At 40.8% G+C, this 13028-nt stretch overlaps 1 protein-coding gene and 1 long non-coding RNA gene across 13 annotated transcripts in view; one reads left to right on the forward strand and one right to left on the reverse strand.

Moving 5' to 3' along the window:
* Positions 1 to 12035, forward strand: part of LOC122536768 (sodium bicarbonate cotransporter 3) — a 37386-nt gene extending 25351 nt beyond the window's left edge. For 11 of the 12 annotated variants that reach the window (XM_043669425.1, XM_043669432.1, XM_043669433.1 and 8 more), the window contains 14 exons: positions 2088 to 2191; positions 2267 to 2452; positions 4055 to 4261; positions 4575 to 4987; positions 5054 to 5219; positions 5849 to 6007; positions 6153 to 6302; positions 6852 to 7127; positions 7197 to 7586; positions 7668 to 7775; positions 8216 to 8350; positions 10242 to 10420; positions 11013 to 11127; positions 11830 to 12035. In XM_043669425.1, coding sequence (XP_043525360.1) covers positions 2088 to 2191; positions 2267 to 2452; positions 4055 to 4261; positions 4575 to 4987; positions 5054 to 5219; positions 5849 to 6007; positions 6153 to 6302; positions 6852 to 7127; positions 7197 to 7586; positions 7668 to 7775; positions 8216 to 8350; positions 10242 to 10420; positions 11013 to 11127; positions 11830 to 11907 — 2666 coding nt within the window. In that variant the 3' untranslated portion in view covers positions 11908 to 12035. Of the gene's footprint in view, positions 1 to 2087; positions 2192 to 2266; positions 2453 to 4054; positions 4262 to 4574; positions 4988 to 5053; positions 5220 to 5848; positions 6008 to 6152; positions 6303 to 6851; positions 7128 to 7196; positions 7587 to 7667; positions 7776 to 8215; positions 8351 to 10241; positions 10421 to 11012; positions 11254 to 11829 lie in introns of all 12 variants that reach the window. The other variant, XR_006308469.1, reaches the window with a different exon arrangement.
* Positions 98 to 11834, reverse strand: LOC122536771. Its single transcript, XR_006308470.1, has 3 exons — positions 11239 to 11834; positions 9951 to 10182; positions 98 to 108 (listed from the first exon to the last, which is right to left on the reverse strand). It is a non-coding gene; the product is annotated as an uncharacterized LOC122536771 (long non-coding RNA).
* Positions 12036 to 13028: the final 993 nt, after the last annotated feature.

The following is a 13028-nucleotide window of genomic DNA, read 5'->3' on the forward strand; positions in this document are numbered from 1 at the left end:
TTCTTTACTGTGCTTGGCACTTTTCTTACTTTCTAACGTAACGTACGCAGAGTACCCTCTCGTCGCCGTAGATTTTCCCGTAGAAAAGCTATGCAACTGCGCTCTTCCCTTTGACAACAGAATTTCGAAACGACGAGAGTGTCGCGAGTTGCGGGGAAAATCGCGAACGCTTCGCGCGACCATGGCGAACGTTTCTCGAGAGCAAGTGGTAACGCGGGAAATAAAATCGACTCTGTCCACGAGTGGCTTCAGCTGCTTGATTAATCGGAAAAGTTTGCCGTATTGGTTGGAATCCAGTGGTTCGAAAGGGTTGAATTACCGTGCTCATGACATTTAACGAAAACTTCGCCACGCTACTTCCGCAAGTGGAAGCCTTCGCATTGAGAGTCAACGCACAAAATAGAATTTGTAACAGAAACGCTGGAAGAAACTTAATAGAGCTTATTAAATATAGCTTCCACTCTATCTGTGATCTATTTCGAAGTACGATTAATCATTAGAGGTGTGCGAGAACTCGAAATATCGGGATCTGGACGTATACCCGAAAATTTCGAGATTCTCGAAAGATCCGGGATTTGGGAAAGGATTGGGAACAAGCTTAAATAATTCGTTAAAACCCACGCCTTCAACTATATCGAAAGGTCGCAGGTCTAGAACCATCGTTTGAGCAATTCCTTCTGTTACATCTTTAACAATCTTCCGCGACAAATTTTATATCGATTCAGTTTCTTTTCTAATACATATACTAATGTTTGAATGCACATGCTTCAAATGACGTAATAAACCAGTATTATGTGCATACTTAGTTTTAAATTCATGGTGACAATGCGTGCATTCCGCCTTTGTATCATCTTTTTCTTGAAAATGTTCCCAAACGGGGCTTCTCTTTCCCTTCTTCCTTTGCACGACATCTTCTGCACTACTTCCTGCTACCACAACTTTACTCTCACTATCGTTCGACACTTTTTTTAAAGATTTTTAATCTTTATTAAATTCACACAGATTTTGAAATATACGTCTGAACTGCCCGAATTTCTCAGCGATACTGCTCAACAGCGTACATAATGTCCAAGTACTAAGCACGCAGTCACACGTTTGTATACATCAGGTCGCACGATTCTTAGAATTCGTGTTTCCAATAACTGGCAGAAGAAATTGAACTATGTATTTACACATTTCGTAGGCTGCTATACAGCATTGTAGAATAGTTCGAGAAACGGTAGCCGGGTTCTCGAAATTCTCGGGAATCTCGACTCCTTCGGAGTCCTCAGGAAACCCGATTCCTTCGGGAATTTCGAAATTTTCGGGAATCTGACCCAATCCGGCTCGATCTCTTCCCGATTCGTCTCGACCATCGGGTTTTCGATATTCTCGGGTTCTCGCACACCCGTATTGAATACTGTCTAATTTATGTAATACATTACGAATGTTGATACTACTTCTTTGCCGTGATTCATTCTAAAACACGTATTGATCAATTCCATATGCTGAAGACCATATGACGATGTTACAAAAATTGTTGATTTTAATCGACGACCAGGCGTCATTTTCTTAAGAACTCATGAAAGTAAATCATTTGTTTCTTGAGAGTTGAGCGTCGAATCCATTATTTACGTAAGGAAATTACGAAAATTGGAGTTTTTTCAACGTGAAGTTTGGCCTTAAAAGGCACATCACAGGTTTTTCATTGCTCTAGAGTTTGTCTGACGTTCTTATAATTTCATAGCAATTCGCTTCTTTTCTTTTTTAAATATCCTTCGATGCCAGGTCCGTTGAGCAATAATTCAGTTTCCTTAGAAACGTGGCTTATCGCTTAAACTTTCCTTCTTTCGTCCGTCACTGTGCCGTCGTAAAACTCTCGATTCTTCATGGTCCGGCCGAAGTTTCTGGCGTCCGGTTCCCGCAACTCGGAAACGCTTTCGACACGTGGACGTGGGCTGCGACTTTTAACAGTTCTGCGGACAGAGATGGTAATTGAGAGGAAATGGAAAACTGTGCAGCCTCCTCTCGGTTACGATACCCACGCGGCTTCTCGTTGTAGTTTACCTTGGAAAAAGACTGTAGGCGGTAAGCTAGATCTCTTTCAGGCCAAGAACCAGGCAGCAACGGGATGGACCGGAGTCCAAGCAGCGTATCAATTAGTCGGAATCACAGTTCGTCCGCCTTGGAGAACGGGGACGCGAATCACAAGGTTCGTAGACACTAACGACCGAATTTGGACTGGCCAGGCAGAAAACTGTTATTTGCATTGTGCTGTCTTCATCAGGGTAATACTCATTTTATGCGGAAAATACCAGCTGGGGCCGAGGCGAGCAACATTCTCGTAGGGGAAGTGGATTTTTTAGATAAAACTCTGTCAGCCTTCATTCGGCTAAGCCAAGCGGGAATAATGGGCGACTTGACGGAAGTTCCTGTGCCAACAAGATTTATATTCGTCCTGCTCGGACCTACGGTAAGATTCAGATCAGAAATCTTGTCAATAAATAGAATCATTTCGCTTTGGATATTTATTTTATACGTACTGCATTTTGTCATATATATTTTTTTATTTTATATGTTTTTAATTTATTTTATAAAGTATTAGGTTTAAAATAAATATAATAAATATAATAAACGTAATCAAGTAATTAACGCTAGAATTACCGACGACTAAAGCATAAAAATTTTATCGGAGAAATTAGAGCGCAAGGAATAGGAGAACTTCTATTCGTATATTTTATAAAAATCATTCAAATCTCTAGAAATCTACCTTGAAAGTTTGCAGAATTGCTCTAAACAATTATAAATTGGTCACTTGGACCACTACTTTGGTAGTTCCAGTGTTAAAATATAAAGATACAATAGTATAAATATCTAGTCCACTGTACTTTGATTTGAAAAAAAAGATACAGACTCGCCAAAATTTATGTTACGAGTGAATTTAATTGCTAAAGACAACCTGGTGATAACGTCAGGTATTTTCGAATCGAGAAGTACAAAGTAGAGATGAAACCTGACTATTCTAGCAACTGCATCGATATCAGTTCCCTCGAGAATCACGGGGCTGTACTTTGTAAAAAAAATCTTAATAGAAACGCTTTGTCAATAAGTAGAACCACTTCGGTTCGGATATCAATGATAGCATGCATCGTTGGCAGAACATTCAATTGTGTACATTTATCAACGGGGACGTAGATTCTCGATTAACTCGATGAAAAGCTCCTTTCGCGTAATTAAGGTTTTAACGAAGCAATTGTCTACGCTGATTGCCTGGACCATTCTCGGTCTCGAAAGACCGATGCACAAAGCAATTTTTACCAAAGCCCCGACGAGAGTTCGATTATCGTTTCGAAATCTCTCTGTTTCTCGATCGACTCCCCAATGATTTCTCGCGTTTCCTCTCCAGGAATTGTTTTACCTTTCATTTATCGATCATCGTGAAACGCGAGATTATTGAAACGATATCCTTTCTGCATCCGCCGAACGGAGATATTGGACCTGGAAGTATTTTAATTGATTCAAATGCGCCGGTAGAATTCCTTTGACATAAACGAGAATGAAATAAGAAAAATTGAATGTCGGTAATGCAATAATGGTATAAAATTGAGATAACGAACAGTGACATTTTTAGAAGAAGTGGAAAAACGAAGAAAGTAATCTCTTAACCAATTGAAGATCAACGTTTCAGTCGCAATTTGCTTTAAGCTATTCTAGCTTTTATATTGTGAAGTGAAATTCCAATGGATCGGTACTTTCTCGGTAATTTTATGAAACTTCAAGAAATTGAAGTACCCTCGATAAATAAATAATTATATAATTTTTGCTCGATCCTTGCACGAGTTAAAAACGCAGGAATAAATACACTTCGTTTTAATTTGTCAGTATTCTATTCATTATAATTCTATTTCGAGGAAGGCCAAAAATCGGCCAGATTTTTCATGTTTCTTTTAATTCTAAAACATGGTACATTGGAGATCATAACAATTTAGGATTTTAAATTAATTAATTTTGCTCTAAATTTTTGTAATCATCTATACTGCTCGAGAGTTAATCCTTCATTTTTCTTTAATCGTAGGGAGGAATCACCGGTTTTCACGAGATCGGCCGCGCTATGGCGACCTTGATGTCCGACGAAGTCTTCCACGACGTGGCTTACAAAGCTAAGAACAGAAACCATCTGCTTGCCGGAATCGACGAGTTCTTGGACGCTGTTACGGTTTTACCGCCAGGGGAATGGGATCCTACGATCAGAATAGAACCGCCTGCCGCCATTCCTTCGCAGGTAAAGTATATGTCGAGAAATTTCACAAAATTAATCCTTTCTCGAATTTATAGTTTATATTATTTATAAATGGTCCCCTGGAGGGAGAAACTTTTTCAGAGTTGAAGATATCAACTTATGTTCACTTATTTATACCTATACAAAATTTGTAGATATTACTATTAGTCTTTTATATATTTATACTATTTAGACCTACTTGGAAAAAATGTTTTCCAGAATTGAAGAGATATCAATTATCATCAATTAATCACACAAATAGAGATACTTAAAATGTTAATATCTTTGCATCTTCCACGCCGATCGATTTGTTCAGGATGTAAGAAAGCGACCAAAGGAGGAAAAACCGAAGGAAGAGCTGGACGAGGAAGCGGACGAGCAAAAATTGAGGGAGGAATCCGGTCTCTCGCGAAGCGGCAGGCTTTTCGGCGGTTTGATAAACGACGTAAAGAGGAAAGTGCCGTTCTACTTCTCCGACTTCAAGGACGCGTTGGCTCTACAATGCGTAGCCTCTTTTATCTTCCTGTACTTCGCCTGCCTCTCGCCTATAATTACGTTCGGTGGTTTGCTCGGCGAAGCAACCGGCAAAAACATGGCTGCGATGGAGTCGCTGGTTTCCGGTTTTGTTTGCGGTATCGGCTACGGATTTTTCTCTGGACAACCACTCACCATTCTCGGCTCCACCGGCCCAGTTTTAGTCTTCGAGACGATAGTCTACGAATTTTGCAAGTGAGTATGCCCCCACCGATACGTGTCACAAAATGATCCCGATGAACGATGTCGTTATCGTTGCAGGAAATCGGATTGGAACTACATGTCGTTTCGCTTCTGGATCGGTTCGTGGATAACCCTGATTCTTCTGATTCTCGTGGCGATCGATGCCAGTGCTTTCGTGTGCTACATCACGCGATTCACCGAGGAGAACTTCGCCACCTTGATCGCGTTTATCTTCATCTACAAGGTACGTGATTCGATGCTATTCCTGGCGATGAGTTATCCCAATCGAACGCAATTATTCGGAAGCATTCGAAAACATTGGAATCGTTTCACATTCGCGAATTGAATTCAAATCTTTTTTAAAAAAGTATGCGACTTGCGCGCACTTTGTGCCTCGAAGGTTTCAATTTGTCGATGGTTTTCCAAACAATTTCCAATTGCTTGCGTTCGATGGAGAACTTCTCCATTCAGGAGTGTATCAAACAAAGTTCCGTTCGATTCTCGTCGCCTTCTTAATTGCGCAACCGTGTCCTTCTGTCGCCGATGCGGGTTAATTGGATGTGGTGTAACGGTGTGTGCTTCGCGAATCGCGGCATCAGCGAAATCGCCGGCATTTGGGTCACGAATCGCACGGTATACGCGTTTAATGAAAGCGTTCTCCACGGGCTTCGAAACCGCTGGACGCAAGCTCGATCAGCCTCGATCTTGACTAAAAAAAGGTGGCAACGACAATCGAACGCTCTTAAACTTTAATTTGTCAGCATTTAATCGAGAATATTTTAAAAGAAAGAGGGAGGGAGGGAGAGAGAGAGAGAGAGAGAGAGAGAGAGAGAGAGAGAGAGAAAATCTAAACTAAGGATTCGCGTGTTTCAGGCCATCGAAAACGTATTGTCCATCGGCAAGAAGTACCCTTTGAACACTCACGCGAACGAGCCGTTCAACTACGAATGTTGGTGTAAACCGCCGAATGGCAGCCTGCCGTCTAGCTACGACAACGTTAATTGGACGGCGCTCGATCAAAAAACATGCCAGGTTAATTGAACAATAACGTTAGAGCTACTCGTTAGACGAAATTACTAACTGCAACCCGAGGCACCTTGATCTTAAGACCGACCGCACGGTCTGACTCGGCGCGGTGTTGTACCACTTGATGAGAACGTCGTTAACTTCCTTTCAGAGTTACAACGGCACGCTGATGGGCGACGGTTGCAACCTACCGCACTACATACCCGATGTGTTCCTCATGTCAATTATACTATTCATGGGCACATTCTTGTTATCCATCGAGCTCAAAGATTTCAAGAACGCTCTCTTCTTTCCGTCGAAGGTATGTCACACATCGATCGCCACGCGATAACGTCTGTACACGTTTGCTACATATTATACTATACGCGTGTTCTTTGCACTTTTAACTTTTTCTAATTTTAGCATAAACACACGAGAATCCGATTTTGTATAAAATGCATAAAATCCAATCATCGATTTATACATATTTGTTCCGTACCAGAATTCCAAAACGGAATTTACTGACCACGGCGTTAGTATCCCTTTACGAATACTAACTGGTTCAAATGTTCGTCTCTTTTTTATACTATTGTCTATATTATTAATTTTTTATTAGTGTGTTATATTTAGTACATTAATTGTATAACGTTGTTGTCTCTACGGATTCCTTTTCATGACTGATTCTCACGAATCTTCCAAACGTTGTCGATTGTCTTTTGACTTGGAGTGTAGTGTGCGTACGTGGGTGTATGAGATGTAAGGCGAGGCGAGTGTGGATGATGGTGTGTCATAGTGTGTGAGACGGAACAATATTCGCGAGTTCAAATATAATCTAGGGACAAAATTTCATACGTCGCGTGTCATCATTCAGGTCAGGCAGGTGGTGAGTGATTTCGCGGTGATCATCGCGATATTTTCGATGAGCACGCTCGATCATATCGTGAATATCCCGACGCCGAAGCTCGAGGTACCGGAGGAATTCAAGCCGACGTTGGCCGATCGGGGATGGATCATCTGGCCTTTTCAAAGTAACCCGTGGTGGAGCGCCATCGTCGCGTGTCTGCCAGCTCTCCTAGGCACTATACTGATTTTTATGGATCAACAAATTACAGCGGTGATAGTCAATAGGAAGGAGAACAAGTTAAAGGCAAGTTTCTACCCCTCCATCTCCAAAACGATCCGCAAGTGTCGATTAAAATGTACCGTTCGCATTTAGAAAGGATGCGGCTATCATTTGGATCTGTTCATTCTCGCGATCCTCATCGAAATCTGCTCGGTAATGGGATTGCCTTGGTTCGTCGCGGCGACCGTACTCTCCATCAATCACGTGAACTCGTTGAAGTTGGAATCGGAGTGCGCCGCACCCGGTGAAAAGCCACAGTTCCTCGGTGTCCGCGAGCAACGAGCCACCCATATCTTGATCTTTTTGATGATCGGCTGCTCGGTGCTGCTCACGCCGATGTTGAGACACATACCGATGCCAGTATTATTTGGTGTTTTCCTTTACATGGGAGTTGCTTCGCTAAAGGGGCTGCAATTTTTCGACAGGATTCTGATCATGCTGATGCCGGTTAAATATCAACCCGACTATATGTTCCTCCGACAGGTAAAATAATTGAACGCTGCGTCATTCATGCGCTGCTGAAAAGGGATCGGATCTTCTGTAATTGTTGTACAATTGTTGCAGGTACCGTTGAAGCGAGTTCATCTGTTTACAACGATACAATTGACTTGTTTGGCCTGCTTGTGGATCATTAAATCCTTCAGCAGCACGTCCATTCTGTTCCCTTTGATGGTTAGTCATTTACAGAAACCATTTGTCTCGCGTGTAACAAACGAATCCGAGCTTTAATCCTGTATTCTTTATCTAATATCCAATACCAGTATGATCACGTGTGTATTTAAATATAGCGTTGGACATTCGAAAGTATATTTTGTTTCAAAATTGGAGATATTAAATGTGCTTTTATGTTAAGAAAGCAACATTTGAAAGTTTCTGTCGCAGTAAAAGTCGTTCACCTGTGATATTCGGGAATTTTCAAAACCAAAAGTCGCGTACTAAAAGACGTGTATTAATCCTTAATTTCTTAATACACGTCCCAATCTCCAGTTTATCAAACACCAACAAACTAAAATCCCGTACGAATAAATAAACATAAAGACAAAATTGCACAGTTTCCTAATCCAAAAGATATTTTTAACGCAGTTTTCTAATCAAACGATATTTTTACGCAGTTGGTGGTGATGATCGGTATACGCAAGTCTTTAGACTTGATGTTCACTCAACGCGAGTTGAAGATCCTGGACGACGTAATGCCGGAACCGAGCAAGAAACACGCCGACGATCTTCGACAATTGGAGAGCGGCGAGGTTAGCACCATGAGACGAATACTAAATACCATCGTTGGTCGTAAATAGCACGAAAAGAGTGATCGCGTGGCGAATATCTGCCCCGTGGTCACTGTCTGCGACTACGACAAGCCCGCGTTTTGCCGAAAACACGACGAACGCAGCGCGATATATTAACGATCGATCGTGTGCACGTGGCCTAAACTTTGCTACGCGTATTTCTAGAAAACAAGTTCACCTCGCCCGTCGTTCTTATCGCTGTTCTCGTTAACGTCCCTCTCGGTTCGAAGCAATAATAATTCGCCACTAAACGTGCCTGAACGTGACAGAAATTTGATAGAAATAAAAAGAAAATGTCTCGACCAAAAGTAAATCCTCTCACGTCGCGCACGACTGCGCCTGCCAAAATACTCCGACCAGTATTAATAACGCGTAATGGTTGTTCCTTCGAATAACAGCATTTTGGACATTGGATTATTTTAAATTTCGAAACGTAGATAAACGTTGTTATTGTAGCTCAATTACTAAACAGATAAATAGATGATTTATAAATAGATGATTTATACCATTGAAAAATTCGTAAACTTTACTTATCTTTCGCCGGCCTAGAAACGTTTTAATGAAACGCAGAACGAATCTTCTTTTTTCTTTTCTTTTTTTTTTTTTTTTTTCTACTGACAATGAATTTACGAAACGTCATGATCGTTCCGTGACAATGCAAAGAAGCCAATCGTTTCAAACTGTGCCAATGTTTCGGCTACATATTCGACACACATGTATCGGCTCGATGTATCGTCGAACACGGATTGCCTATACCTTGACATATGAAAATACATTATTGTTTAAGAACACACACAAATCTCTCTGTAATCCCAGCTCTTCCTTTACGTAGCATTTACCGACACGTTTGACACACAGTACACGAGTCAAACACACTCCGTTTGCATGCAATCTCCGAAGTCCCCGGACATACTATAGAACGTCAGACTACACGTTGGATTAAAATTAAATGAATCTTCCGATATCGAATGGAAACTGTCCCCACCTTTTTCGACAGATAATGTATTTCCAAGCACGAGATTCCTGTAAAAACACTGTAACTTAAATGCGCGGAAGTCACGGAAACGCACGTGATTTTTCGGATGAGAAAACGAAAACAGGGAGAGGAAAATGTAAAAAAAAAAAAAAAAAGAAAAAACGGTAAAGTTCACTCAGAAGTCGGACAATCAAGGGAAAGTCGATGTGGAAATGCCAGGGACATAAAGGTACCCAGTGGTCGTCGAATCCTGCGGCTATCATCGGTACGTGACCATAAGCGCACGTCCATAGCATCGAGAATAATTTTAACATTTATATATATAAATCCCTCCCTGCTGAAGATCACACCTTTAATTACGCATTAAAACTTCAGACGTCGTGCACTGCGATATATTTTAAAGAATAATAAACATCAATATAATAACAATATGATCGCAAATCGCGGCGACGATGTCACAGATCTCGAACATCGTTCCAGCGATTCGCTCCGTTGATACTGTAATTCGTGTAAGGTGTCACGAAAGAAAGAAATGAAAAAAAAAATAAAATAAAATAAAATAATTGAGGTGATTCGGCTCTGCACGAGTCACGAAGGCTACTCTTCCATGCGATACCTGCTCGTTCTCAGCCGAATGCAAATTTCACTTCCTTCTCTTTTTTTTTTTTTTTTCTTTTTGTTTTTCGTCTTCCAGCTCGAACGATGCTAACCGAAATACTGCTTTTATTACCAACGACCCACCGTTCTTCGAGGCTCTGTGGAGTACGGTAGTAATTAAGAGTAATGCCAAGTTCCGATGCATGGCTTCGTTTGTTTCCTTTTCCCGTGACGAACGAGAAACAAAGCGTAAAGCTGAATTTGCGATTTGTCCCTTAGGAACAGAACGAGTCCATGGGATACGGACCGTCAGGAAATATACAGATCTCGTTAGCGAACGGCAACATCATGAAGATCCCGATGGCGAGCATCAATATTAGCGAGGAGGTGAACAAAACCGGGATTTGGCAGCAAGTGAACGAAGGGAACGACAAAATGAAACAAGTGAAACTGATCAAGTACGTGTAGTCGATCACGATCAGAATCGGGCAAAACGTAATCTGACTAATCAGGCTGATATTTAAATAATTGGTAATCGTTGATCAATGAAGAAAACGAGTCATCAGACATTATGATTAATTTAAGAATCATGAAATAATTACATTTTTTATTGTACTCCATTCGGTACAAACTAATTATTTTTTTACTACATCCGAACTATTATATACTGAAGTGAACGATTTGCAAGTTTGCATTATATGATAACTATTGGAGAGGTACTTGTGAAACATGTCTCGTTACATTTTTAATCAAGAATACAAAAGAGTTATACATTTTTTTCTTATAATGTATATCATGCAATGTTCATTGTACAAATATACATTATTAGTCGTAATAAACTATAAATTAATCGTTGCTGATTAACGATTACAAGTTACGATAATTATTCATGTATCTTATTGATGTGTCTTAACAATGATTTATCGATTAACGATTACGATTGCATTGGATAATTTCGATTACAAAAGAAATCGATTAATTGCTCAATTCTGATTACGACGTGAAAAAAGACAGAGAAACAAACGTTGTTAAATTGTCTCTGGAATCTAGCGCGGGAAAGCAAAAGAAGCATTCGAAGAAAGAGAACTCGTTGATGGCCGACGAGACTACGAGGCTGACTACGATGACCGAGGAGGACGAAGACGACAGTGGGATCTCTATCAAGGTGACAAACGTAAATGACTCTAAATTCTAACCACCAACCACGATCACCAAATTGATAAATCACATGGCAAGTCACACAGCAAGAGCACCAATACACCGGCATGCAACATACCCTCTGTACGCTACTGTGAGTAAGAGTATAAAAGGGGGCTGCACGGAACCCTCGGAGCCGTCTTAGATAGATCTCTCCTTAGGAACGACGACGGCTCTGTTAGAGAAGAAGACCCACTCTCTCAAATCTATTCTCGATTGTATCCGACGCATGTTTAAGTTGCAGCATGCAGTGTACGCCAATAAGTATTCAAATAGAAGCAAACAGAAAAGATTTCAGTGGATTTGATCTTTCTATATTGTACATACGTATATCCAAATATCACGATAAAGTCGGATGAACTTCAATTCCTGCATGTTTTCGACTTCGTCGTTTGCACTGTTATAATTCACAAGTCAATTATTTGCATGCATTTTCGAGTGCAATTTCACGTGTCTATTTCTGAATGAGGAAATTCGCGAGACGATAATTAGCCTTTCGCGAGATAACAACGCGATCTTGCAACAGATAACGGCAAACTGTTGAATTCAAACGAATATTTACCATCGCGAGTCTTTCGAAGATTCTCGCGCACGTAGATGCTTGTAACGATCGGCTTCTCGTTCGCGTGTTTCGCGAAATTATGCGAGATGTTTGGTTTAATCGTTTCAGGTAGACTTGATACGCTCGAAGGAAAGCATCAGCCCGTTAACGATTAACGGCACTACCTCGGCCGAGACTTCCGTCTAACGAAAGCAACGCTACATTGGGAAACGATCGCTCGGTCGTTTAACTGAAGATTTTTCCGTTTTCTCTTTGGTTCCAGCTAAACGATACAAAGCACGTCTCGATTTCCATCGTACGCGTTATGGTAAAAAGGAGTAATTGTCATACGAACAATATTTTATAGAAAGTAAAGTCGCATACGAGGCTGTCTCGTCTAATCGCGTTGAAAACATGGACGAGTGCAATTAACGAGTGCCCATTAACAGATACCTAGATGTAGCTGACATGAACGTTTTATTCGTAAGGAAGAAAGAGAGAAAGAAACGTACACGCACACCGTTGAAATTTAAAAGTAGAGCGTTCTAGGTTTAAGAGCCCGGATCCGACTGATAAAGTCGACGCGTGAATTATCAGTGCTGGATCTCGAATTTATTCTTATCAGTGTGCAGTTACGTATACTTGTAATCTAGCGATTGTATGGATTAAGTAGTTTACGCCCATAGTGAGTACGCCAAGAAAACCCCTTCGATATATCGACGTTTCCTTCGAGGGATGTCTCGCAGAGATAACGCTTGGCCGATAACGCGTTCACGATCGTAGAAAAACCGCCGAAGAGGATGGTATTACTCCCATTCGTTTTCCACCGCTCGTGTAACGCTAGCAACATTCCTCCGGCTCTATTGGATTTTATTAAAATTGTCCAAATTTCCAAGTACGTCGAATACCGGCCCACAGCGACAATATATTATACGATAAATATATAGCGCATTTTTTACGCCGAGAATAGGAAAATTTTTATCGCGTGAAAAGGGGAAATTCACACGCGAGCAGGGATTAGAGAAAAGTTTTTCATGTTTTCTATCGAAATTTTAGCACGACTGAATTTTTCCATGCGTAACGCCGTCCCTTGAAGGATGTCCTTTCCGTTCGAAAAAAAAGGGAAGCGAACAATGAGATTTTTATCGTACTGCAGTCTTTCAGATAGCGAGTGCAACGATCTCCCGATTCTTGAGAGTTTTAAGCGAACGTGGCGCGGATCGTTACACCAGTAAGCTGTTATTTTTTTCCCTTTTCTTTTTTTTTTTTTTTTTTCTTTTTTTTTTTCTTTTTTTTTTTTGTTCGATGGAAGAAACGTCAGGAAGGAA

Source organism: Frieseomelitta varia, unplaced genomic scaffold (genome assembly GCF_011392965.1).
Source record: "Frieseomelitta varia isolate USP_RPSP 00005682 unplaced genomic scaffold, Fvar_1.2 scaffold_870, whole genome shotgun sequence".
NCBI classification, from domain to species: Eukaryota; Metazoa; Arthropoda; class Insecta; order Hymenoptera; family Apidae; genus Frieseomelitta; species Frieseomelitta varia.